The sequence below is a fragment of the Alosa sapidissima genome, chromosome 3, assembly GCF_018492685.1.
Source record: "Alosa sapidissima isolate fAloSap1 chromosome 3, fAloSap1.pri, whole genome shotgun sequence".
In the NCBI taxonomy this organism is placed as follows: Eukaryota; Metazoa; Chordata; class Actinopteri; order Clupeiformes; family Clupeidae; genus Alosa; species Alosa sapidissima.
In genome coordinates, this window is record NC_055959.1 from 27,043,899 (window position 1) to 27,071,092 (window position 27,194).

General features: G+C 45.5%; 1 protein-coding gene across 1 annotated transcript in view; it reads left to right on the top strand.

Moving 5' to 3' along the window:
- Positions 1–263: 263 nt before the first annotated feature.
- asic2 (acid-sensing (proton-gated) ion channel 2) overlaps positions 264–27,194 on the top strand; it is a 387,486-nt gene continuing 360,555 nt past the window's right edge. The window contains exons 1-4 of the mRNA XM_042084878.1: positions 264–334; positions 2,159–2,287; positions 2,454–2,550; positions 4,505–5,256. Coding sequence (XP_041940812.1) covers positions 4,570–5,256 — 687 coding nt within the window. The 5' untranslated portion in view covers positions 264–334; positions 2,159–2,287; positions 2,454–2,550; positions 4,505–4,569. The remainder of the gene's footprint in view (positions 335–2,158; positions 2,288–2,453; positions 2,551–4,504; positions 5,257–27,194) is intronic.

The window sequence follows — 27,194 nt, forward strand, 5'->3', positions numbered from 1 at the left end:
TTTCTGTGGATTATAGGTGGTAGGCCTAAACCAGACAGAATATGAAAATCATGCTTAAATAAGTAATAATTTTGGTAGAAGTGGTGGTAATCGTTCGGTTATTGATTCTCTCAATCATCAAAGGATGACAAATGTGAACCGTTAGGGGGCGACGTGTGCGCATTTATGAAATGCAGGAGAGCCTTTTATCCAGGCCATAATCTCGTGACCATAGATGTCTATGCTCGTGACGATTCGTTGTTTTCAATTGTCTGTTAATCATGCTAGTGCGGGAATTGTCACTTGACCTCTTTGTTAAAATTGACCAGTGGACACAAATCTGTTAAAAACCAGGGTGAGTTGTAGGCTACTTGAATTGCACCTCGTCTTTCCTTTTGTTCCTGGATGAAAGAGCAAAGCACCGAAAGACAGCTGTCAATCTTAAATTATTGATCAGAGTGCCACGTGATGAAATAGTTCATGGGGGAACAATGACAAGTCATTAGGTTGTGTCAGGCATTTGAAGCAGTTTCATGACGCATTTTTAAACGAGACAGACGTGGTCGTGGATATAGTAGGCTAGGCCTATAGGCTACAATCTCATTTTTCCTGATAGGCCTATTGGTTTTTAATAACGCACGAATCGCCGCTCATTTTTGGGCGAGATGTCAAAGAATCCCGACAAAGGGTTAGACATTTGCTGATCACTTAATTTATTTTTTTGTGGATGGCAATTACACTTTCGTGTCAGCTGGTGACAGTGGCCATTGACGCGGGGTGGGGGCGAGATTGATTTCTATATGGGGCGTTATGTAATTGCCATCTCATTCAATCGGCCCGCCACCTGTCAGCAAGGCAGAGATGTTGAATGGGCAAACTACAAAGATATTTTTTTCATGTCAGACCTTTGCTACGTGACCATTTTTACCCACATGCCTCATAATAGGCTAGTCTCACATAACTAGACATTTATACCAGAATTAAACAAATAAAATAAAAACAGACAGACATTGTGAATTCAAATAATGTGGTTTGAATCACTGCCTCATCACTGCCTCCTCTGTATTGAAGATATACTATTTTTGTACAACACTTTTGGTCTTTCTTGTGGGTTGATGGGTGAATATTGTGTAGGCCTAAAGTAGACATGAACTTTTTTCACTATCCATCTGATCTGACCTGATATTGCCCATCAGGGACTCACAAACACTCTCTTTCTCATTCTCTGACTTGTTCTTTTTGTCTAGTCTATCCTTGCAAGCTGGCTTGGCTGTTTAAATGAACGTTACCTTGATCTACTTTTATTCAACTTTCTTAAAGCTTTTCATCACTCCAGCATCACTCCAAGGGGCCTTCAACAATCTGCCACTCAATTTGACTTCACTCATATCTCTCCATGTCCAGCCCTACCCAACCCAGATGTGTCTTGGCCTGTTCCTCTCTACATCTCTGTTTCTCAGACACACACACACACACACACACACACACACACACACACGGTCTCTCTCATACAGAGTTCCTTTCTTCCATGTAATTTTGGATTACATGTCAGACATAGTTTTGCCTCATATCTCCTGTCTCCTCCTCTCTCTCTCTCTCTCTCTCTCTCTGCTTTTTGTAAACATAGCTGAACAGATTCTTCCACATCTCACAGTCTCACAGATTTGCTCTTCTTTTCAACACTCTTTCTACACAAACACACACTGACATTTTATTCTCTCTGTAGCACAAGCTCACAGTTCTGTCAATGTTGCTTTGACATTTTGATCTATAACTCTCATGCATGTGCACACCCTGTGCAAAGAAATACACATACTTCACATTGGATGTCTGTGTTTGCCATTTACATTCTCCTAGAATTTATTTTGCACACACACACACACACACACACACACACACACACACACAATCCATGCACAAATCACTGAGATAGCAGCCTGTCAGGCACAACACATAATGTATTACAGTGTAGACGCTCCATTCCTCCTCCTCCCCTCTCTCTTTCTCTCTCTCTATCTGCTGCCTGTCTCTTTCCTTCCCTTCTTCTCCTCACCCCCTCCTCCTCTGCCCTCTCTTCATCTTCTCTTGGACAAGACGTGCCCCCCCCACCCCTCCCCGTTCATTCCTCCTTGTTGTTGTCCGTCTCCAGCAATATGTGTCCTGCATCCTTCCGTCACAGGCTTCGCCTCGAGCGGCGGGTCACAAGATCCAGCGAGTGAGAGAGAGAAACGGCAGAGCAAGTGAAAAGCGGAAGCCAACTGAAGAGGAGCCGCTGAAACACAGACTGAGCAAAGAAAAAAAAAAAAGAGTGAGTGAGTGAGCGAGTGGCACAATTGCGAGTGAGTGTTCCTGCATGTATGAACGCCCTCTGTCCCTTTCCTCTCTCTCCTCTCTCGCTCTTTCTCACTCACTCACCCTCACTCACCCTCTCTCTCTCTCTCTCTCTATCTCTCTTTCTCTCGCCATCTCTCCAGCGCACTCGTGCGTCCGTGCGTTTGTGCGAGAGAACGTCTCTGCTGTGCGGGTCCTGCTGCTGATTCCCTGCATCCGTGGATACTCTGGGAAGAGGAGGTAAGCGTGCCGGCGTCTGGCTGGAGGGGACGGGAATCGCCTTGGCAACTCACACACACACACACACACACACACACACACACACACACACACACACACACACACACACACACACACACACACACACACACACGCTTGCACGTTGCAAACTGACGGCTGGGAGCCAAGGGCAGCTCTGTCCCTGGCCTTTACTAACCCCTCCTTCTCTCTCTCTCTCTCTCTCTCTCTCTCTCTGGCACAAGCACACACAAAAACACTCACACACACACACACACACACAAGCAAACTTGCATGCATGCTTGCACATGGTTGGTTGCCACTCCGCTTTACTGCACGTGAGGTGTATGCTTAGTCCTGCCATTCAGTGTCCAGTATGTAACGTGTGTGTTGTTGTAGCCGTGCGTTTAAGCAGCATCTGACTGTGTGGGGGGTGGCCACACACTTGTGTAAGCAGTTGGGCTTGTGATCGTTTCTTTGTCATCCTTTTGATCTCTGCTCTGCGAGCTCTGCTTTTCGCTCCTGTTCTTGCTCTTGCTGTGTGTCTTTGTAATGCTTTCCCTACTGTGTCCCTCTCAATGTAAACAAGACCAGTGGGTGAGTGAGCGAGTGAGTGATAGAGAAATGTGCGAAAAGATAGACAGAGGGATAAATAAGAGGAAATGGATAAAAAGCTAAATCATGTCTTGGCTTGGGTGTTATTAAAAGAGAGGGCAAAATCTGGGTGTAGAGAGAAGGGTGGATGAGATGCATTTTGAAGTACAGGGAGAGATGATTGGGTGAGAGAGAGTTGAGTTGAATTTGAATTTAAATTTGAGAGGATGAGAGGAAGATGGAATGAGAGGATGAGAGAGAGAGAGAGGGGCTTCACCCCCCCCCTCCCTCCAGTTGATCTGTGTCCAGCATGCCTGCATTTCTCTCTCTATCTCACTCCTTCTCTCTCTTTTCTTTTTTCTCTCTCAGACTCTCTCTCTCTCCCCCTGTCCTTTTTCTCTCCACTAGCGATAGTTCTGTTTTTTAATCCTCACACTGTGTCCTCATTTTGTGTGTGTGTGTTTGTGTTTGTGTGTGTGTGTGTTGTGCATGAGTTGTGTCACCCTTTTTGCTTTTAGACAGCCAATTGGCTGTTTTTGGCACACTATCTTTCTCATGTGTATGAATGAAAATCTCCTTTCAGCATGCATGCATCTCTTTCTTTGTCTACAGATTTGAAAATGTGTAGAACTCTCTGTGGTTTTATGAAATGAATCATTTCTTTGATTATCTTGGTTTAATTATATGTGTAGACTAGATGTGTAGTTAGTGATAACTGCAGGATGCTACTATCTCAGCCAGTGTGTTTCTCTCTCCCAGTCAATAAATCTCTCTCTCTCTGTCTCTCTCTCTGTCTCTTTTTGATATATGAGGTGGGATGTTTCAGTTGTTTTGTTCCTTTTAATCTGCCAGTATAATACATGTAGGTTGTCATGTATCATCTGTTTCAATGGGGTGGTGATGCCATGCTTTGATTATTGATTCAGTAAATGGGTGGTAAACCAAAGTCCTTTCAGGCAAGTCGTGCCACTCTGTGGCCATTTTGACAACTCCTTTGGGCAGTTATTTCGGACTAACGAGATCAGGCTCCTATCTCATCCTAAGGGAATGGGGAGAGATCCGTAACTCTTAATAGGAATGTCATATGGACATTACAAGTACAGCATGTGAATCCATGTTTCAATCTGAGTTGATGTTTCAATCTGAGTTGAACAATGTAAATATCAAAATCATGGGATTTCCAAAATGCAATTGGCTATTACAGGGCAGGACTTTCCGTTCAAGAGTCCGCCATCTTTAGTGTTACGGATTCCCCTCATAGAGCTCCATTCATTTTCCTGTTAGTGATTTGTCTCCTCCTCTATGGTTAAACCTCTCTCTGTCTCCTCTATGGTTAAACCTCTCTCTGTCTGTGTGTCCGTAGGTGTTTATGTGTAAGCGCTGTCCAGTGCAGGCACCTGGGCCGCGTCGTGGCTGGACGCCGCTGCGATGGATCTGAAGGAGAGCTGCGAGAGCCAGGCCATGCGTGAGCGCGGCGCCAGCGTGGTGGCCCTGGGGTCACTGCACGGCGGCCCGCTGGGCATCCCTTCGTCCCCCCTGCCCTCCGGCTCGTCCTCCGCCGCCACCGCCGCTGCCTCCTCCTGGTCGGCGTTCGCCCAGCGCAGCACGCTTCACGGCCTGCGCCACGTCTTCCCCTACGGCCACCACCACCGTCGCGGCGGGCGCTTCTCAGCCCCCCGTCGCCTGCTCTGGAGCGCCGCCCTGCTGGCGGGCCTCCTGCTGCTGGCCCTGGAGAGCGCCGAGCGGCTGGCCTACTTCTTGTCCTACCCGCACGTCACCTCGGTGGACGCGGTGGTGTCGGGCAGCCTCACCTTCCCGGCGGTGACCGTCTGCAACCTCAACGCCTACCGCTTCAGCCGGCTAACGCGCAACGACCTCTACCACGCCGGCGAGCTTCTGGAGCTGCTGGACGTGCACCTGCAGATCCCCGAGCCACACCTGGCCGAGCCGCACGTGCTGGCCTTCCTGGCCGAGCGCGCCAACTTTTCGGGCACCTACCGGCCCAAGCCGTTCAGCATGCGCGAGTTCACCGAGCGCGTGGGCCACGACCTGCAGGAAATGATGCTTTACTGCCGCTACCAGGGCCAGGAGTGCAGCCACCGCGACTTCAGCACTGTAAGACACCGCCACTGGCTTTCTCTACTCCTTCTTCTGCTTCTCTTTCTTCTCTTTCTTCTACCTCTGCTTCACCTGTTCCTCATCGTCCTCCTCTTCATGGCTGTTGCCTAGCGCACTGTGGGTTGGCTGTGGCCCTGCTAAGTGGTGAGGGCACATGAGTTCGTGCTCTCCTCCATGCCTTTTGAATGTGCTACATTACTTAGCAGGCTGTGCTTTTCAGATCCTTATTTTGAGAGTGGATGGTTGAGAATAATGGGCTATTTCATATGGTTTTACATGTGTTTTTACTGATTTATTTTCAATGTTGGATGTGTTGGAAATGTTCAGTGTTATTATTCTCTACCTGATGTTTGCAAGCTGCAGCGTTTGTCTTCCTGATTAAGCTTAATTGATTATGAATGTTTTGGTTGAAACACAAGCTGCTGGCTTTATACCCACCATTCAATTTGGAGAAAAATGATTACAATCAGGCATCTGATTAGTGGGCCAGTGTTGTGTGCCGTGTACCCCCTCGTGTGCTTAGATCTGTTTCTGTCATCTCTGTTCGGAGCATCCACCACAACCTGTAGTCTAACGGAGCCATTCAAGTACCTGGTTTTCCCCACTCATTAGCCATATTTTATCACATACTGGATCAGAGTCAGAATTACCTGATAAATCAGTGACATCTACCAGAGCTTTGAGGATCTGACACATCTCCATGGTGTGCTATCTGGTATGATAATGAGTTTGATCTCTCTTTGTGTACTTAGCCGCTGTCACACATAGGGCAGTGCATTGTAATTTTTCACTATCTGTTAAAATGGGCCTTGGACGGTAAAGTGTGTCACTGGGAAAGGAAGCCTCGTTCTGACCCACCTGTCAGTCCCCAGAGCAGTGTGACAGTAAGGTGAAGTCATTTCCTGTCCGCTCTTCTCATCCCCAGTGTGTCGCTCAGGAATAGGCCTGTCATGTCACAGGAAGTGTCACTAGAAACTGTGACAGAAAGGACCTTGTGTGGCACGTCTTAGTCTGGGTTGAGTTGGGTTGTTACTGCAGTCTATGTCTCACTGACATTCTTTGAGATTTCTGTGTACAGTGGCATTATTCATCTCCAAAGATATTTTTTAGTTGTGTGCTGTTTACTCCATTTCCCAGGTTGCATCCCTTTCCAGAGGCCCTCAGAGACCTCTTCTGAGGCTTCACTGTCAAAGTGGCTCTCATTGTCATATTTGCTAGGTGCTAGGTTAATCCATATACCACTTTGATTATGACCGCGCACACAGGACTACCACATCATGGAATATCCTATCCTATCCTTTCTGGCTTGGGTCTGTCTAGGGTGTTTTTTTCAAGTTTATAAATGATCTCCAAGTCTGTCTAGACGCCTTCCAACCTGATGTTCAGGCTGCAGTTACATTGCTAAAGGTACCTACTATGTGACTATGGGCCTAGTACTCTCCCTTTTGTTTTTGTCCCCTCACTTTTTCTCTCTGTCTGATAAACCCCCTCAGAAATGGCAGGAAATACTAAGCATATCTCCGCTTATCAAGGAAACCCAGTAAAGGGGGCATGTGGTGCTTAAGCACTATTAAAGGGCAGGCTAGTTTGGAAGGCGGCGCCGCCTGACTGTGTCCCTCCAGTCCCCGCCAGCTCATCATCAGCAGGTGGCAGAGTCCCCTGAGTCATGCCGCACCCTGCATTATCGCCCAGTCAGTCGATGCCAGAGCGCTGTTGGCATCTCGCCGCAGGTGCGCCCCTCAGGTGTTACGGGGCTCTAGTGCCAGATCATGGCGAGATGCAGCCGCAGCTGAGATGAACCGCTGCGGCTGCGTTCCCCCTTGCCCCCCTCTCTCAGGTTGGATGGAGAGAGGGATGGGGGTGGTGTATGAGGAGGGGAATCTGGAGCGTGTGTGGGGGTGTGGAGATGGAGTAGGAGCCGTAGCGAAGCCATTCGTCTGGCGCTCGGGCTCCCGTGATCAAGTGGCAGGTGGAGCGCCAGGCGAGCTCACACACCTGCTGCTGCTCCCAGCCCTCAGGCTGCCTAAAGAAAACATCCGTCTTGGTTTTTGTCACGTCGGTGCTGAGAAATAGGCTATTTCCTAGCAGGGAACACACACACACACACACACACACACACACACACACTCACACTCACAGACGCACAGACACAGACCAAACAACGAATAAGTCCTACATCTCACAACTCACACTGAGACACCAGTTGATAGTTCCCTCAGTGTTTGAGAGAGTTTTCTGTCTTTGCAAAACCTTTCTGGTGCTCTTCTTGTGATATTTCGTACGCCTTATTTGGACAAGTTGTTGTCACCCTTATTACCTGTAAAAAACTCTCTGCTCTCACCCTCTGCGTGGGTCTTGGGGGTTGGGTTGGGGTGGGGGAGCTGTGCCTCGATCAACACTCCCATTCCCATTTGCTGAGATTCACTTCCTCTTAATTACGTCTGGGAGCTTTTCTCTGTGGCTCAGCGTGTGGTGCCTGTGCTGCTTCCTGGCTTGTTGCTCTCCATCAGCGCTGAGGGGGCTGCCCCTGAGGAGCCGCTGCTGTTCTGCTTGCATGGCCTCCACCAGAGGAAGAAGCCGCTGCTTGAACTTCTGTCTTTAGGAACTGCCTCTCCCTTAGTTACCACCTGATGATGAGACCTAAAGTGCACTCTTTCCCTCTTTCTTTCTCACATTATCATTCTTTTTTCTTTCTCTTCCTCCCTGTCTCTCTCTTTCTTTCTCTCTCCCTCTCTCTCTCCCTCTATTTGAGTGAGTCATCTGTTTTTGACTCCAGACTAGAGTGTTCTATTGACTGCCTGGGCTCCCCATTGCGCTCTCCTTGTTTTGTTGCGTGAAAAAAGGCGAGGCACGTCGACACATCATAGGAAGTGACAGCAGCTCCCCTGTCGCCCTGCTTCCTGTGGCACACCTCATTGACACTTTGACGCCCCATCATTCTGTCTGCCCCCCCCCTCCCCCCAAACACACACACTCTTACACATTTCTCTAATCCCATTTGCTTTTATCATTCTTTGTTTTTGCTGTCTATGGAGAGCAAAACGCTGATTTTTTTTTTTCCCTTTAGGCTTTTTTGGGTGGGGGTGGGGGTGGTGGTGAAACTGCTGAAAGACACATAAATGCATAAAAACAATGTGTGCATGGCACGCACACAACCAAACACACACGCACAGTGTGTGTGTACGTAAGTGCTCATTCTCATAAACACACACACACACACACGCACATACACACACGCACGCACATTCACACACGCACGCACATACACACACGCACATACTGTACACACACACACACACATGCGCGCACACACACACACACACACGCACATACACATACACACACGCACGCACATACACACATGCACATGCACACACACATGCACACGCACACACATGCACATACACACACGCACATACTGTACACACACACATGCGCGCACACACACACACACACACACGCACATACACACACGCACGCACATACACACATGCACATGCACACGCACATGCACATGCACACACACACACACACACACGCACACACACACACACACGCACACACGCACATACACACACGCACGCACATATACACATGCACATGCACACACACATGCACATGCACGCACACACATGCACATGTGCACGCACACACACGCACATGCGCACGCACACACACGCACGCACGCACACACACACACACACACACACACAAACCTGTATGCAGCACTGTGACACACCAGGGACTGTAGTCAGCATATGAGTGACATCTTGATAAATGGCCTCCGAGTGGGCTGTGAGGAAATGGGCACGGTGCGGCGTGCTTGATGGAGGATGCAGGCCGCATCGCCGAGCGGAGCTCACAAAAGGTGTGAGAGCATGTTCACACAATGCTACAATGGGCCACTGTGTGGAGGAAAGAAAGGGTCTGAGAGAGAGCTTTTGAATCATGCCACAGTAGAGCAAAGCCGTCCTGCCCGTCTGTGCTTGAGTTCATTAGTGTGTGTGTGTGTCTTGGTAAATGTGTTTCAGTGTGTACAATACATGTGCACATATGTCTTCTTCTGTGCGTGGGCGAATGTGTGTCTGTCTTTTATGCACTTGTGTGTGTGTGTGTGTGTGTGTGTGTGTGTGTGTGTGCGCGCACTTATCCATATGTATATGTGTGTGCAATTTGGTGCGTGTGTGTGTGTGGGTGCAGTGTTTCCCATACGTTGAGTAATCTACGAAATTAAAACCGGCCGCCACTATTTGCTATATTGTACTATTTAACTTAAGGATAAGATAAAATCCTTTCATTGAGCTGCGCTTTTTACGCACGCAGCCTTTCCTTGCCCCGCCCCGCTCTCTCTTGTAACGAACCCACTGCGGCGCTGCCCTTCTTCTGCATGTGCATTTAACAAAACATTAACGATTGTTGAAGGATTGTTGTTGCCACATAGAAGCATTGCATAGAAGACGGCCTGCTAAATTACTATTAAATCCTCTTAGCATCGTGACCATGCTGCGCAAATAGCGTAAAACTCCAAATAATAGCCCGGCCTTTTATTTTCCCAAATCGCCAAACTGCACCGGCTAGTATTAGAGACAGGCCTTTAATTCCCTTTACACAAAATTATCGAATTAATTATTTCAAACACACTGAATGTCTACCCATATGACTAGGCTATCTGATGACAATTACGGATCATCATTCATTTAGTGTTGAGATGTTGTTCATTGAGTGAGATAAGATCCAAATAGCGGGGATAGCCAGAACAGATGAAACACATTTTAATCAAGCGTAATTTACAAAGAGATTGTATCACACCGAAAGCTCATATTTTGTCGCAACCTAGCCTATATCTGTCCTTTGTCAAATACAGTTGGATTATCAGCCCTGACCAAAACCGTTCAGGAATTATTTATGTAAAAGTGGAACGTGCGTAATGTTTCATTCTCCCTCCTTTTCGGCATGAATGAAACAGCATGAGAGAGCATGAACCATATAGTTTTTCCTGTATTTTATTTACCAAATTTGACAACAGTCAGCTTACATTTCAAATCAGCCTACTTCTTTTTCTTTATCGCCATGGCGCTACGCATTTAGAATAAAGAATAGCGTTCGCGAACCCCTGCCAGCATAAAAACAAGCTTACCATCGGCCTATATACAAATTTGAAACAAAAGGGATTAATTGAACGATGACTAAGTCGGACATATAGGCATAGTTCATATTGAAAAAAGTTATACAATTTGTAACTCTAGCTTTTCCTCACCTCAGTCCTTTAATGCCATCTAACCATAACGTTAGCGTTTGCAGTCTGCACCATACTGGCTTAAAGGTAAACTATGCAGTATTGCCAATTTCCTTACTGTTTTCTCGGTTTTTGCTTCTTTTTCGCTGGGTCTGTCATGACGAATGTCTGAGAAACTCCATCGCTACCTTTTTCTAACCGGTGTCTGGCGTGTATGTGTATTTGAATGCAGTAAAGCAATTCGTTACACTCTGTATACTTCCTGACACTGAGGCCGTCGGCCTGCCGGCCCACAGTTGCAAGGGTGGTTTTTCCGCTCACAGGCGCTAGGGGGAAGCGACACGGCCACCATTCAACCCGAAAAAAGTCATAACCATTCCAATGACTCTGAAGCTGTTAAATGAAGGTAAATTAAGCTAAAAAACTTGCATATTAAGCTAAAAAACCTGTATAGTGTGCCTTTAAGCCCAATTCACACCAATGATTCGCGACGAGATGAGCTGCAACATTCTATAAAGCAACTTGATGCAACATTCTAAAACCTTGCAACTGTGACTAGACACCTTTATTTTAACTAATTAAGTAGAAAACATTATGAATTGCATCCACACATCAGCAGTCTTTTAACTGTGTGCAACGGTTCCCTCACGAACGTCTTAAAGTGACAGGCACTCAAATACATTATACATTTGTTGTCCAAGTCAGCTACCGCCACAGATTGAATCCATTTCTGTGGGAAACACTAGGGTGTGTGTGTATTTGTGTGTTTGTGTGCCTATGTTGGATGGTGTGTGTGTATTAAGCGAGTAGAGCCGTATGATTAGTATGCTAGCGGAGGGGTGCCAGGAGCCGGTGGCATTCCTGCTGGGTGCTGGAGGAGGGCCTCCACTCGTCTAATGAGCCTCTGTGCACAATCACAACTTGCCAATAAAAGCCTGTTTGTCATGCCGCTTCCGTAAATAAAGTTGAATTGAATTAAAGTGAGTGTGTTAATGTTTGTCCTCCGTGTGAGACGGTGAGGGCGATAGACAGCTGGTGGGTGTCACCCCCGCAGACTTTTGGTGGGAAGTTCTAGAGGTTATGTAAATATTGCACCCATCCCCGCTGTGTTGATTTTCTGAGTCTGTTTGTACGGGGAGAGTGTATTTGTGCTAGTCTGTCTGTGCATGGGGTTTTGTGTGATTGTAGGTGTCTGGTTTTGTGTGTGTGTGTGTGTGTGTGTGTGTGTTTGAATCTGACGGGGGAATAATCATACTTTCCCATTCTCTCTCACAGAGCACGTTGTTGTTGAGTTGTAAATGGTTTTGCTGAGAGTGGGTATCGGCGTCCCGGTAGCATCCTCCATACATTAGCATGCTAATTCACAGAACTATGCCAACTGTGCCCAGCCCCAGACTGTCTCAGACTGCAGACAGAATTGTTAGTGTGTGTGCTTGGGAGGCAAGGTCTCTGAGTAGTGTATGCTACAGAACGTGTGGCTAGAGCATTGGACACAGGGAAGACATGTGCTTAATACAGCACTATGGTTTTTAGGAATCTGATGAAGCCTATCATGTGCGAGATAACAGGATTACCACAGCTTCACTAAAGCAGAGTCTAAAATGTGTAGGACCTTATACAAGAGTGTAATTATTGATATATACATATATAATATAAGCAAAAAAACATTCCTGGTAAATTTTGAAGTAAATTAGATAATATTTAGGTGGCCCACCATTATCCTTTATGAATGGTCGAAATTGTTGCCAAATTCAGGAAATCACCTCGCAATATGGGGGACTATGGGGGTATATTTCACATTATTTCACTATTATCAATTTGTTAGCCAGTAGTTATTTGAATAATAATGGTAAAGGCATAAAGCACACAGCTCATTGGATAAACATTGGGTTTATTTATGTTGTCATACATATTTTGGTGATTTTTCTCAGAAAAACGTTTATATATATATATATATATATATATATATATATATATATATATATATATATATATATATATATATATATATAGATGAAAAACACCTTAATGTGTATTGTAACACTTGTCATTAATCATCTAATTTAACTGTTGTTGCTATGGTGAGTAAATCTCATAATTCCAAATCAGATATAGGCTACATGCGTGGGACTATTAGTGTAGATTAGTAGTTGTATCACACGGCATTACATGAACTTTCTTGCAACATGGCTTCTAGTGGAGAGTGTATTAGTAATGCCAATCAACAGTCTTCAAAATGTACTATGTATACAAGACAATCGTCTTGGATATTTGGTTTGGGCAGTGGCCTTGTTCAGGATGACTCGATTATCACTGGATCCCGGTCTTCCAAACTGTCGCCAAGTTCTCAGGTGCTTCATGTGGTATCTTTCGGATGGTTCATCAGAAAACAGAACAAAGTGGGAATCAGCAAATATCGTACTGTCCCAGGTGTCCAGCTTTTATAAAAAGGCCAACATTCCTTTGATATCAGAAAGGAAAGCCTATGAAAAAATCATCAAACTTTTAAGTATAACTATATATACTCTTTCGATCCTGTGAGGGAAATTTGGTCTCTGCATTTTTATTGATAGGTTACTTTCATGCTGTTTATTGAAAATGCCTGACAAAGGCAATTTTTATTGCATCATCCCCGAAAATGTACACTACTGCCATATCTCAGGAAGTAGTAAAGATAGAGACACAACTCACACCAAATGATGCGGAAAGTCCATATTTATATTCAACTTCCATTGACATTATAGGGCTAGACCGATTATTTTTGGTGTTATTTAAGAAAAAATGATATTTTCAGCCTAGCTTTATGGACGTCTTTAGTTGGAAACTTCAGAGGCTCGGTGGGCCACCTAAACATCAATAGAATTCAATAAAATTTATCATGGAAGTTTTATTTGGTTAATGGAACAAAATTATTCTAGGGACAGATTGATTTTCAAACTTTTTTCAAAAAGTGAGGCGGATGATGCACCCTAATATATATCCAAGTTCTTTTATGTTCTAAGTACTTAATAACACATGACTTGAACTATCCATATTAAGAATAACATAATCAAATATTAAACATGCTTTACTAGATATAATAAGCTCTCATTGGATGTTGTGATAGCCTATGTGATGTCCAATAACAGTTTTACGTTAGTGTTAATATGCTCAATGTCATAACAGCCGACGTAGCATGCTAATAAGCTTTCAGAGCATCAGACTGGAAACATGGTAGCTGACATTCATCACTGAACGCAGACTGAAATGAATATGTTAGACAGAACATCACCTTTGCCACATGGTGTTTATTACAGGTGGTTGTGTCTTATGGCAGAGGATGCAAGTAAGCGGCCATGAGATGTCTCATGGCAACAGAATATTTAAATGTTTAGTTTCGCCTTAGATATATTGCTAGACTTAGATCATTGACGCACAGACTGATTCATTACAGAGTGCATATGTGAAACAATTTAAAGGAGCCCCATCACACCTAATAGGAGCAGAATGGTTCGCTTGCTTCATCTCTAAAGTGGCATCTCAAGGACCCCAACGGGTGGTTTCGACTCTTTAAGAGAAAGAAAGCCAGGAGTGAATAAATGATTTTTAGTAGAGAACAGAGATCAGACAAATACTGCTGCTCTCCTTTTTCTTGACTTTTCACTCTTTTCTTATTCTGGAAGACATATAGTGTCTGCTGCACTGCAGGCGTCTCCCTCTGCAAACACCAGTGCCACCCCATTACCTGTTTGCCTACTGGAGCTAATAGCTTTTTAATGTGTGATTGACAGGACATGAGCCAAGCGAGCGCACTCATCCACCCACACACAGACACACGCACAGAGAGACACAGACACACACACACACACACATCCTGAGAGACAGCTTGTGAGGGTGGGGGTGAGAGGCTGAGCGAGCTAGGGTTCCGTGACAGATGCTCCTCTTTAGCGGATGACAGACGTGATAATATTCCAGCGCCGTGCTGAGGCGTAATGGCAGATGGAGGAACCGGCCCGGTGCTGATCACAGAGTACGCCCTGTACACCTTTATCGCCTGTGACATCTGATTTGGGGTCAGCCCGCTGACTTCCTGTGAGTACGAGCATTGCATCGCGCACAGGACCAGTGGAGAGATGATGGCTGATACCTTTGTGCATTTTTCTAAGAAGTGACTCCACCGTTCAAGTAGCCTGAAAATCCAGACCCAAATCCGAAAGATTAAGGGTCTGGCTACGAGTAATGAAATTGGCCCAACTCGAGGGGCGGCACCAAGCATGCATTTGAAAATATCCTTACAACCAATGTTTACTGGCTGATTTCAGAGTTCAATGCAATTAGATAACACTACCACCAAAGTTTACTGTCTGATTCCGGACTTTGCTGTTGCAGCGCTGTCGTCATCAGCTCGCCTCTGGCCCGCCTATATCAGATACACCGATGTGATTGGTGCAGCTCGGCTCCATGGGCATAGGTAATGAGAATCATTACTTATCGACAAAGTGACTTGTTCCAGAGTGATTCAAATTGTTCTCTCGTGAGAACAGGATCCATACATGAATAATGACTCGGATGTCAATGATGATGTGAAAAATGGCCATACTGAATGTCTGCGCTTGTATGAGAATGCAAAGAAAAGGGCTCAGAATATTTGTTCTCAAATTATCACTCATTTGACCTTGATCATTTCATCTGAGTGTTCTGGTATTATAAATTAACCACTTGACAATTAGTGCCACAATCAACCTGTCTGTCTCTAGAGGGGATCCATTTTTACTTCTTTAATTTCAGCAGGATAACTCAAGTCAATTACGCCTTCAGCTGACTAATTACAGCAGTTAGACACGGGACTAATTAGATGGTGTGTTTCAAAGCGTAAAAATGAGGGTCTACTGATGATTCACTCTGCAGCTGCATTACGTTTACTGTCACCTTTACGCATTCCAATTTCTATTTAATGGAATGATCTGGATTGATGGCCACATGTAGGATACATTATGGTTGGCCATCACTATGGGAAGACCATAACATGTGCATTCAGTCAGGAAATGGTCCACTGTCCAGTGCAGTACGGCTGATTGGTTCACAAATGTGCGATGCTATTGAGCAGTCAATTTCATATCCCCGTGGCTCTTGATAGACTTGTTTACTTTGTGGTTGCCGGCGTACAGTATTCACTGCAGTGCACTTCATGCCTATATCTATTTCTTTAAAGTGTATCATTCCTATAACCACACAGCGGCATTTCTCCTTATGTCTTTACTGCAACAGACCTACTTCACTTAGGCCAAACCTGCTCCATTTGCCATAACCATCAGCCATTACATAACCTCATTAATCCAACCTGACAGTTGTCCTGACTAAAATGGCATTTCAGGCACTCGCTTTGGATTCCCTTGACAGTCTTATTTTACACTATGCCTCTTGAGTCATTCTCTGAACAGACTGCTTAGTCATATGCTTTGGCCTGATTGGTCAGTTCAGTGAATGACTCCCACCACCACCAACCAATCACAACTCACAGACACAGACAGAGAGCACCTCTGTGTCCCAGAGGGCAGGAGTAGCAGTCTGGAGAGACGTGTCACTCATCTCTCCCTTCGGCTCTCAGTGTCACGCCCAGAACGCTCAGTTCTGTAGTTCATGTCCTCGCATGACCCAGTGGCAGTGCTGTGACCCAGTCCCAGTAAAAGCACAAATTCAATGCATGTGTTATCAGTTCGTGACATGCATGTTTTTCAGGATTTGAGAAGCCACGACTTTTATCATTATAATAGTCAGTCATTTTGGTAAACACTTCCCTCGTTGCTATCTCATGGTGGTTTGTGCATGTGAGGGTAAAGACCCTCAGTGCTGTAAGGAAAACTAGCCTATGAGGACATCATGTGCTAAAGGGCTGTACTATCGTAACTCCCCCTATTACCGTCGGTCCCGTATTTCCACCGTCTTGCGTGTATGTGTCACTTAATATCCATTTCTATACAAACCAAGACAGCGGACTCCTATAGAAACGCAACCACCCACAACATAGGTGTATCTAAATTAGCTATGTACCAAAAATGACATTTTACCGTGACTCGAGGAGCTGTAAACAGTGTTGTAAGGCTGCGTGTACACAACCGCTTGGAGCTCCAGTGGAATTTTAATTTCACGACGAGAATTCTCGGTCTAACCGTCCATGTGCCGTTGAAACGGTGTAAATAGGCGACCCATCAGGCCAGCACTATAACTCCGAGCGTGGTAAACAAAATCGGATATTTCAGGCAGTAAATGCTCCCGTTAAGAACCAAACCAGATTTTGTTCAAATCTACACAACTATGGCTACTGAAAAATGTAAGGTTCATTTAGTAAATGTTATTTTGAAGTGTTAAAAAACATCGTTGTTTTAGAATTTCTGAACAAAAGTGGTGATAATTGGGGGTGTTACGATACATATTTCAGAGAACAACAACCATTGCTTGACACTCGGCCTAGAGAAGGGAAATAATAATAAACAGCCTTATTGTTTTCTTTTATCAAAATTGTTGTGCCAATGGAAAAGGTTTTGATGGGGTCTTTAAGTTCACTGCTGCATTACTGCAACGTTGTGGTTCATTTTCCTGAAACTAGGATGGATGTTGTTACCCTCTGTGAGTCTATGGCTACATGCATTTTTATTCAATGAATTTACTGCATCCGGTAAAAATTGCATGAAGAGAAAAAGGTATATATGGCAAAAAGAGAGAGAGAGGAAATGGAGAGAATCAGCAGGGGGAAGATGAATAAGGTCCATTACCCCAGCAGCCTGCGTGGAGTCCTAGTTTATCACTGTGTGTGTGTGTGTGTGTCTCTGTGTGTGTCTCTGTGTGTGTCTCTGTGTGTGTCTCTGTGTGTGTCTGTGTGTGTGTGTGTGTGTGTGTGTGAGAGAGAGAGACAGGGAGAGGGGGAGAGAGAGAGAGAGAGAGGTTGAAATGTGAGCGAGGAAAAGAATAATAAGATAGAGAGCAGAGTGTGTTTATTATGAATTTTTGCTTCAGTATTAGTGTAGAGGGATGAGTTTCTTCTCCCTTTTGCGACTTTGGGCTCTGGATGTTTCTTGTCTTGAAGATGCTGGTCCTTGGTGTGTTTCTATGTGTGTCTGTGTCTGTGTGTGTGTGTGTGTGTGGGTGTGGGTGTGGGTGTGGGTGTGTTTTCTGTGAGTTTGCTTTGTTTACTTGTGGGACTGAATCATTTTGCACTTGACTCTCTTAGCCTTCTGCATCTAATCTCGGCATATTTACCAGTTCATTACTCTCTAGAACTCTCGACTAATGATCAGGGTTCTGGCCATTGGAGAATCATTGTGCAAATACACGGCATGATTGTGAGACTGAAAGCCGCCTGTGTGGATCCAGCGGGTTTGAGTAAACCTTGAATAACACTTCACTTGAAAATTTGGTCTCGCTCGCATATTATTCACACATTACACCCAACTGAGATCAAGTCTGACCATATTACATAAGTGATTCTGTGTTGCGACTGACTAGGAAGATCTGTGTGGAGATTAAATAATCTGCTTCCGTATGGCTTGATTTTTTTTTTCTTTCTTGAAATTTAAGTACAGCTGCTTGGTTGGAAGGGGTGGACAGGTTGTATGGTCTTGATCTGTGATCTGTGCGTGTGGGATGAGAAACGGCCACTTGAAGGTCAGTCTAGCCCATAGCCATGTAAAGTGGGCTTTTGGAAATGGGGTCTGAGAGGCTATTTCTTTAAGAGTGGAAGGAGATGTGCCTGGGCATGTGACCTTTTATAGCCAGACAACAGGGGTTTTTCCTCGCCTTTCAACACCTCTCGCACACCCCATCTCTTTATCTCTCTCCCTCTCTATCTTTCTCTCACGGCCTCCCTCTCTATCGTTCTCTCTCCTCACCTTCCCATATCTCTGTAGATCTTCTCATCCCATTGGGCACCTGCACACACACACACACGCACACACACACAGACTCGTTCTCACGCTGTGATGTCTGTGCAGCAGGTGGTGGCTGTTTGATCTCTGCGGTGGCTGCCACCTGCTCTATGAGCTCCTGTCTACTTAGGATGTGCTCTCTCAGCTGCCTGTGTGCCTGAGATTTAGGAGGTGCTGATAGTGGACCATGGTGATAAAAAGAGGACACACACACACATACAAAGGAGCCGTTCCCTCTTACATGAATGTAGTCTCATGCTACACCAACTGATAATACTACACACACTCTGATAATACTACACACCCTCTCATGGACAGGTGGACCACACACACACACACACACACACACAGACACACACCTGCAAGCACACAGACAATCATTCAATTACAGACAGGGTTTTGTTTGTGTTTGTGTGTATGTGTGTGTGTGTGTGTGCATGCATGTCTTTGGGTTTATATCTCATAGGTGTGCTTCATTGCCATAGCAACACTAAGCAAAGAGCAGAACCAAAACAGTAGCACCAGTGAAGGCGAATATCATCAAGTCTAAAACCCATAGGATGGTGTTGTGGGCAGTGCTGCTTTCTGCCAGACCTGAAGGAGGGATGAGATGGGAGGAGTAGAGAGAAAGAGAGAGAGAGGGAGAGAGAATGGAATTGAGGGAGGAAAGAAGAGAAGTTCAGAGAGAGGATTTTCTACCATCCACTCGGCTCCTTGCAGGGTTTACTTGGTAGGTTTTCCTAGTGTAAAATCCTTTAAAGCCGGCGCAGGAGTCAACTCAGTCAGTCAGTTATTATACAGGGAGACTCAGCCGTGTCATACAGCAGCACTGGACTATTGCTTCTGCTAATTCCACCTGTTTTAGTTGGAAGAGGATGAGAGAGAGAGAGAGAGAGAGAGAGAGAGAGAGAGAGAGAGAGAGAGAGAGAGAGTGGGGGGGGGGACGAGGGAGTGGGAGAGAGAGCGAGAGAGATTGCTAGCGAGAGGGAAGGTTGAAGCCCTGGATGAGAGACAGCGGGAGGAGGGAAGGGGTGGGCCGGCTTGAGCAGACAGAGGGAGAGAGGGACTTGACGGGAGCCAAGAAAGACAGAAGAATAAAGAGATTTTTTAAATGTGCGCTCCCAGCTAGTCATTCGGCTGCCTCTTGTGACTAACAGCTCCAATTAGCCATTAGACAAGGTTTCACTGTGTTTTAGCCCTCCAGTCTGTCTTTCTCTCAGACACACACACACACACACACACACGCACACACGCGCGCGCTTAGAGGCTAACCATTCATCACGGTGTGTCTTACATGTACTGTAGACCACATTTTTTACAAGACATACAACCTTTTTTATAACCAATATTTGTTTTTATTCACGCTCTCGCTCCGGGTCTCTTTCCATTTCTCCCTCTTCCTGTGTTTCACTGGGCTGTCGTCTTGGAGTATTGTAAAAACCGCCCCCTTCCCTCTCTCTGCCCTCCTCCAGTGCCTTGTCATTCCTCCTCTTGCCTTGCCAGACTCAATCCAGTCCCCCCCCACCAACCCCCCAACTCGCTGCTCCCCCTCTCCTACCCAAACCCCCTCTCCCCTTCCACCCTCCCCCTCTCCCACCTCATTTATAATTCAGAACACAGTGCGACTGGAATCCTGAGTCTGGATTAAGACGCAGTACAGGGCGGCCCAAAAATACCCCATGCAGCTCCAGAGCAGGGCACGGCACGGCCGCCAACCAGCTATCGGCAGCGGCAGCGGCCGCCTGGCACCAAGGGACAACAGCACCGGCCCGCGGGCTGCGAGGGGTGCGTGCGTGGGTGGGTGGTGGCCACCAGCCCAACAGGCACGCTACCATCAGAGCCAACGCACAGAGAGGGATTTTGTACGAGCCACATCGAATAATCATGCTGTATATAGCGGAGAGTATATGTGATGAGGGCTCCGACGGAACGCGCCATGAATGATTCGTGATGTTTTGCGAAAACAGCCGCGGGCAAAACAACCATTGGCATCCCTTGATGATAACTGATCCCATGCATGAGATTGGTGTTGTGATGTGTGAGTTTTTGTTTGGGAAAATGCAGTGAAGAAAATAAAACAGTGGATGTGACACGAGTGGGCAGAATGCAGAATAGTGGAATGAGAAGTAAATACTGCACCTGGAGGGGTTGAGCTGTGGTTGGATCCCTTCCAATGGAGTGAAACCACCAGCAATAATGAGGTGTTTCATTGTTTTAACTGAGCAGCGTACAAACAAGTGTCTGCAGATGAAGCCCGCATATCCACTGTGGCCAGGCAGAAGCAGGAGAAAAACTAGGAACATGCACGGAACGTTGACATCAAGTCATTTAAAGCAGATATTTTAGCAATGACAAAGACATGCTATGCAATAATGCAGCTCCTTCACATTGAAGTAGGTCGTTTTTATACTGGGCATTGTCAAGTAGGGTTGTGCCGATGGACGATATCATCGTCCATCGTGATGGTTGACAGGCATCGCGATGGAAAGCAACCATCGTGATGCCACGCCCCCACATGACAGTCACTAATTCCTGCTGTAACAGGCTAAAACAAAAACCTTTTCCTGAAAATGAAATTAAGCCTACTTTAAAGGCTGTTAACAAAACAGTTATCACGTATTAGTCTACTGTCTTGTAAAATAACCTACCCTCTTATTCAAATAATTCCTGACTGTGACGTGAATGTGTAGCCTAATTGTCTTTTTGTCGCCTACATGTCTCGCAGGCCTATAGCCTACATTGGACGTAATAGGTAGCCTAATGTTTTAGCAGAAAATATAGATTTATTATTGTTAGGCTACAACTAGGACATTCTAGCGCTCAAATATTTTTGCAAGGCTACAGCGAGCGCCAATGCGTCCTTCTCCTCTGTGTTAAAATAAACCATTTCTTTCATTAATTATAGGATTAGAAGGTAGCCTATTCGTCTTTCACTGTAAGGCTTGTATTTCATGCATTTAGCAAAAGTCCCAGACAGCAGCGGAGAGGTAATCAGGATTCGTTATTTGTAAAAGTGTTTCTACTTCGCCCTCCTATATATAACATATGCATGTTTTGCCGTGTGTGTGTGTGTGTGTGTGTGTGTGTGTGTGTGTGTGTGTGTGTGTGTGTGTATGTGTATCTGGCTGCTATAATGACAGTGAGCATAGACCAGTCCAGCATGGTGGTGAGTCTCTCTACGTGCTGGTCTTTTTTAGGTCGTTTTTTTAAAATGTGGCATGAAATAGATTGAATTGCCACTAGACGTTCCACAGGCATCATAAACATTAGCGAATGCCATCAGCCAGAGAGGCATGAGACTAGGCTGTTTGCTTTGGTAAGTGTGGTACAATGCATGTGCAGTGACTAAAATGGACATTGAATTGTTAAATGCTATTTATAGCACTACTGGGTCAGCACAGCTTTGACAGAACACCTTCTCCTGTGTTACCAAGAGCTGTGCTCTTGCACTTGACTAGCCACATTATGAGAGAGAGAGAGAGAGAGAGAGACAGAGAGACACAGAGAGAGACAGACAGACAGACAGAGAGGAAATATGGTGAAAGGGTGACAAAGGAAGAAGCAGTTGGAGAGTGTCTGCTCCAGAGGCATGTTTTTACTGTGTCAGTCTAGAAGAGAAACGAGAGAGAGAAGAGGAGGAAGGAGGAAGGAGCCCTGCCTGTCTGAGTTCTCAGCTGGGGTTGTGAGTGTGTGTTAAAATATTCACATTTACAAGGCCTTATGTAATGCAGGGCCACTTAAGAAGGCACATTGTGTAGAAGCACCACACACACACACACACACACACACTGGCATGTATGTTGATTGCAGTTTGCATATGGTCCATATGTGTGCATAATATGCACATTCACATCTGTAACAGTGTTTACTGTAAACATGTGTGTTTATTTCTGCATTGAAAGAATTGCATCAGATTGTCTCTCTCTGCCCCTCCCCCCTTCTGTTGTTTTGTGTATGTCTGCCCTGTCCCTATTTCAAGGTTCATTAGCCTCACTATTACACGTCTCATCAGGTAGAACAAGATGCAAATTTACAGTAATTTACTGTCAACCCAGGAGAGCAAATGGTGATGAGAGAGAGAGAGAGAGAGAGAGAGAGAGAGAGAGAGAGAGAGAGAGAGAGAGAGAGAGAGAGAGAGAGAGAGAAGCAGTGGGAAAGGGTCTAACGGGAGAAAGAGTTCCTGAAGATGGTAGCCACAGTGGAGAGAAGAAGTCATGCCCAATGTCATACAGTATTTTAGCAGCATTATCTAGGATTTTCACAAGCTATCCCTAGTGGTCCAGTGGCAGATGTGGGAAACATAGATGAGTTGTTTGCAATATTGAACCAACTCACGTGCAAATTGAAACAGTATTATTTGAATTGTCAGTTTAATAGTCCTGAGATTTTGACAAGCCGTCAGATTTGAACACCGCCTATGTAGCTATGCCAGATTACAATTTTGCCATAATGAGTCAAAAAATCAGTGTGACCTTTTTAAAGAGAATATGAAATACAATAAGCTTACTTGTAACATAACTGGCATCAAATGGTCAAGATAGGGTTAGTTAAAAGCCTAACTAACTAACCTCAACCTGACACAATAGTTCAGTTAGCATTGTGTAACAGACTGTTGAAATATGCCTATTGTTTAGGGGAATTTAGGGAGTTAGGTGGTCTTTGAGTTATTTTTTTATTGGTTAAGTGGTCCTTGGTCTGAAAAAGATCCACGGCTATAGGTCACTTTTGAGGTTAGTGGAATCTTCCGGCTCCTTTAGTTTGTTTGTTTGTAGTGTAGCTGAGGCAGTCCACACCACACGAAGGATTTGGCTCCCATTCCCTTAAAGGTCAGGGCAGAATAACTCCCGAGCCCTATGCCTGCAGACATGTTGAACGCTCTTGATATTTCCGTGTGGAAGCCTGTAGAAAGTATCTGATACAAATCCATGGTGACTGCTGTGTTAGACGGCCTTGGCGCCTCTCATCGTTTCCTCTCGAGAAAGCCACCGATCCTGATAAGAGCTTAGGCAAGTCACGGCGTACACAAATGAGAGTGAGAAAAACACTTATTACACTTTTAAAATAATCAAATTCATTCAATTACCCCAGCCCCCGCCCAAAACACATTCCATGCTAATGCATGAATATGAATCAGCGTTATGCAAACACAGCCCTTCAGGCGGGCAGTGAAGACCTCCCCACCCCACCCCACCCCCCACACACACACACACACACACACACACACACACACACACACACACACACACACACACACACACACACACACTATTCTGAAATATTCATTTGCTTTTGTCCCCCTTTCCTTTTCTCCTGTTTTGTCATTCACCACGATGGCTGTGAGGGAGAATAAATGTTAGCGGGCGTGTATACGCGCTTGTGTGCTACGTTCATGCCCATGTTTGCCTTGCGCCTCCGGGCCTTGTCGGATTCCCTCGTTTCTGTTTGCTCGGCTGATTTGTTGCTTCCTCCACGTTTTTTATTTTTTTGTTATTAAGGTTTGGAGCATGCTCACTCGCTTACTCGCACTCAACACATTACATTCACACACACTCTGCCAACTCATTAAGTGTTTGCCCTTGTCCCCCCCCCCACCCTGCGCCACCACCACTACCACCTCCCACCCTTTTCCATCTCACATTCACTCCTCCAGTATCCCAGGGTTCTCCAGGGCCCATGTTGCATTATGAGCGTAATTTCGCGATCTCTGTGCTCCGTGATCCTGTGCCACGAGGGCCGCAGCTCCTCCTGCTTCTGTCTGCGCCGCGAGGCTTGTCCTACTTTCTGTTCCATGTGGGGGAGAGTTCTGTTTTTTTTTTCTGGCGCCCTAGGCTGCTTTCTCCTCACTGATGTAATGGAACCGCGGAGGTCTCCCAATAGCGCGGCGGGCCCCAGAACAGACCCGGCTTGTCCGTCTCTATCCGGTCAGGGGCCAGTTTGACAGACGAACACACACACCGTGGCAGGCCCCTGAGAGAGAGCGCTTCGCCGGGCCGAGGCCACAGTAGCACATGCCGGTCCCTCTGTGTGCGCTTATTCTTCTGCCACGCTCCGGATTTTGGGTCTGTCTCGGCGCACCTTGGCCCAGTTCAGCATGGCCGTGGTTCGCACAGATGTCTTTGGCAGCGAGCCGTTGTTTGGGAACTTGGCAACTCAGACTACAACTGAGCTGCTGTGTGGTGCTGCTGAGGTGAGAGAGAGAGAGAGAATGGGAGAGAGAGAGAGAGAGAGAGAGAGTAGCCTTGCAGTTACAATCAAGGATACCGTTTATAAAGTAGTCTATATGTTCCTCAATTCACCATTATGTTAATATGCAACCATGGATTTGCCCTTTGAAGCTTAAGAACAATTCTATTAACATGCATGACATAAAACAAACCACACTGTGTGTGTGTGTGTGTGTGTGTGTGTGTGTGTGATGTGATTTTTTAAATGTTGTATTCCGTTGTAATATCTGAGACTGTACCTACCTGTGTATTATTCTGCACTTGTTACCGTGCCATGCTACCTGTTGCCTGTATCTAAGCAACCCACAAGATTAATTGCTTCCAGTCCTCTGTGCCATTATACTGACCCCATTGAAAAGGCTGCCACAGAGCTGTGGGTAGGCATGTTCTGGGCTCCATACATGTGGTTACTGAGTATTTCGAGCCTTCCTTTTGTGTTTTAATTAGGCATATTTCACCATATTGAGACCCAGATGGAGCCTGAAGCCATGTACTGTACTCCTTTCAGTGATTTTCTCTCCTTCTCTTTATTTCTGTTTTTTTTTTCCATTTCTGTCTCACTCATTTCCTCCCAGAGTCCTTCTGGCATGTTGCGGAGCCCCTTTGTTTGTATATTTTCTGTAGACATAGTAAGTGTTCCAACCCCTAGACAGATGCTTTGGATACACGCTTCTGCTATATACCACTTATCTTACCTTACCTATAATGATTACTTATCTTACCTTACCTATACTGAATGTATGCTTATCTTACCTTGTATACTTATCTTACCTTACCTATATGTATGCTAACCTTACCTTACCTATATGTATACTTATCTTACTTTATTTTTGTACTGAGTGTTTTTTACTGAGTGGCTTCATATGGTATTCTGTCTCATAACTTTGTTGGTGACAGCAGTGCAAGCTAAGAGCCCCTCCAGTTCTGTGACCGTCTGCTCGTGTGTGCCGTATGTGGGCTACGACTGTGGGGCTTATGTTGATGACTGTGAGAAGAAAAAAAAAATCACTACAGAATGAGACTAGTGGGGTGAGGGCCGAAGGGAAGGAAGGCAGGAGAGAGAGAGAGAGAGAGAGAGAGAGAGAGAGAGAGAGAGAGAGAGAGAGAGAGAGAGAGAGAGCCCGAGAGAGAGAGCCCGAGAGCCCACTCCTGTCCCACTCGACAGTTTTTATTGGTGCTTTGCTGGAGGACTTTGCTTTGGGAACACACAGCCTCATAAAGCCAGGCCAGTCACCTGTCTGGCCTCAGGGACTCACAAGCAGGCAGGGGGAGCAGAGAGGATGGAAGAGAAGGGCAGTCTTAGTGGGAAAGAGAGGAGGAGGGGGGGGGGACATTTCTGAAAATGTTTGTTTCAAAAAGAGATTATTATTGTAGAACAGAGACCAAAATAAGACAGAGAGACTACATTAACAGCCTTAATCACACAAAATCCGCCAAAACCAGCCAAAATCTGTACAAGAAAAGACAACACAAACCAGATGCATTATATTACATTCTTTGTCTGGAGTAGCCATATTCAAATCAGAATTTGAGTCTGGTAGCGGTTTCAAAACTACTGCAAGTTTTTCATAATATTTGTTGTCTAGTTGACTAGTTGTTATGTACAGGCACAGTGTTAGTGCTAACTGTTACAAAGGTATGCCCCAGCAGGATCCTCTGATCAATCTCTTTTGACTGTCCCCAAAACCATTTATGAATATCGAGGAGACTGACTTTTGTAGCTGTAGCCCCCAAACTTGGGTAAAATCTTTTAAAATTATTCTTTAGTTTTGATTTAGTATAAGAGTTTTTAATCTTTTTATTTAGGCTCTTTATTTATTTTTTATTTTATTGCATCATCATAATACTCATCATAATACTCATTCATTTCATAATACATAACTGTGGTAAGGTCTCAAGGCTATGAAGGAATTATAATGGGGCAGGCTACAGGAGACTCTCACACACACACACACACACACACACACACACACACACACACACACACACACACACACCACACCACACACACACACACACACTCAGAGAGAGAGAGAAAGACCTAATTGACTAATTACAGTGACATTTCAAGGATCGACATTTTTCGAGATATTTCTCCAAAGATCTCACAGCAGCAAAAGAGCATTTGGCAAAACCCACTGGAGAAGATTTCGGCTCTTTCGGTGTGTTTTCCGGCGTGTGTGTTCTAATGTCTTAGGGATTACATCCCGATCTTCCAGGATATGTTCCATTAAGCCGCCGAGATTTACGTGTGTAATTCAAAGGGAACCCACCCAGCGGCTTGCCCAGTAATCCTGGGATGGGTTCGTGCTGAATAATGACTGAGCCAGTCACAAAAGAGATTTCTCCTTTAATTCAGCGTGCGTGGAGGTGCCCCAGTGCAGTTTGGACCTGGTCACTGGAGAGGGTTAAAAATGAGTGCGCTTTGGCGCGGTGCTTAGAAGTGCTAATGGACAAGCATATTAGCTCGGCCACGCCACGGCTCGGAGTGGCCACAAATGCTAATGGGATGAAAGGTAACTGTCTGAAATAGGGCCACTGCTACTGCTACTACAGCTACTGCTGCTAGTGCTA